This window comes from Vulpes lagopus, chromosome 6 (genome assembly GCF_018345385.1).
Source record: "Vulpes lagopus strain Blue_001 chromosome 6, ASM1834538v1, whole genome shotgun sequence".
NCBI classification, from domain to species: Eukaryota; Metazoa; Chordata; class Mammalia; order Carnivora; family Canidae; genus Vulpes; species Vulpes lagopus.
Window position 1 is genome coordinate 75,364,980 of NC_054829.1, and position 1,192 is coordinate 75,366,171.

The following is a 1,192-nucleotide window of genomic DNA, read 5'->3' on the forward strand; positions in this document are numbered from 1 at the left end:
ATCAACAGTCTCAGATTGTGTAGCACAACACTTTACAACACTTCCCAGATAAGACCTCAAGGAGTTTCACCTTTTGTGTCCAAATAGGTTGCAAAAATCTGCACGATAAAACATAATAAATATTTTTTATGCAAAATGTTTAACTAGGATCATTCTTTCTGTGTAACTGTCACTTCAAACCTTTGTAGAGAGAATTATGTGCACAAGAGTATATTAAGTTTCTCCAAAACCCCTGACACATTGGTATCAGGAAGTCAGAGAATCCTTGTTTGTATCACTCCTCAATTATCCATCACAGCTGCGCTCTCACCAGGGTTTCTGCCACTCCCAGGATGTGGGTTCTCACACAGTGTCTCGCACAGTAGTACACGGCTGTGTCCTCAGCTCTCAAACTGTTCAGCTCCATGTAGGCTGTGCTTGTGGATGTGTCTGCTGTCAGGGTGACTCTTCCTTGGATCTTCTGTGCATACCTTGTGGCACCATCTTCAGGATCAATCAATCCCATCCAATCAAACCCTGCTCCTGGAGCCTGCCGTACCCAGTACATATAGTAGTTAATGAAGGTGTATCCAGATGTCTTGCAGGAGACCTTCACAGATGCCCCTGGCTTCTTCACCTCAGCCCCAGACTGCACCAGCTGGACCTCAGAGTGCACACCTGTGGAGAGGAACAGGAGGGGATGAAGTCATCCTTGACTGGGCCTGGTCCCGTCCTCAGTCTTACTTGTGGTGTGTCCCCTACCTGTGGCCAGTGCCAGCAGGAAGAAGATTCTCCAGCTGTGGTCCATGGTGAGGACTGTGCACACAGGAGCTTCTGGAGGAAGAGTGTGCAGGTGTTCATGATTCAGGGCATAGATATTCCTACACTTATTATCCTAATGCATCATGGACAATTTGCATATTCATGAGATGGGGTATTTCATACTCAAGACAAGCTGCATCTAGAGCAGGAGCAGATCATCATCACACGACTGTGCTATGTATGAACCTGAGGCCCAAGTCCTAATCCTCATTGACGACGTAGGTCCCCTTCTAGATCCCTGAACTGTTTGCAGTGTGAATGTCTCCACTGAAGGTCTGGAAGCCACAGGACATCCTCCTCATTGTGAAGCCATCTCTGAATGAAAGAGCCTCTATGAACCTGATGTTGGCTCTGAGATCTGAATGTCTTATTCCTGGATCAGTGTGTCTCC

General features: G+C 46.9%; 1 gene segment (V, D, J or C); it reads right to left on the reverse strand.

The window, feature by feature from the left end:
• Positions 1-292: 292 nt before the first annotated feature.
• LOC121492642 lies at positions 293-823 on the reverse strand. The segment is given in 2 exon segments: positions 293-657; positions 742-823. Coding segments are annotated over 2 exon segments (411 nt in total).
• Between the last annotated feature and the right edge of the window lie 369 nt (positions 824-1,192).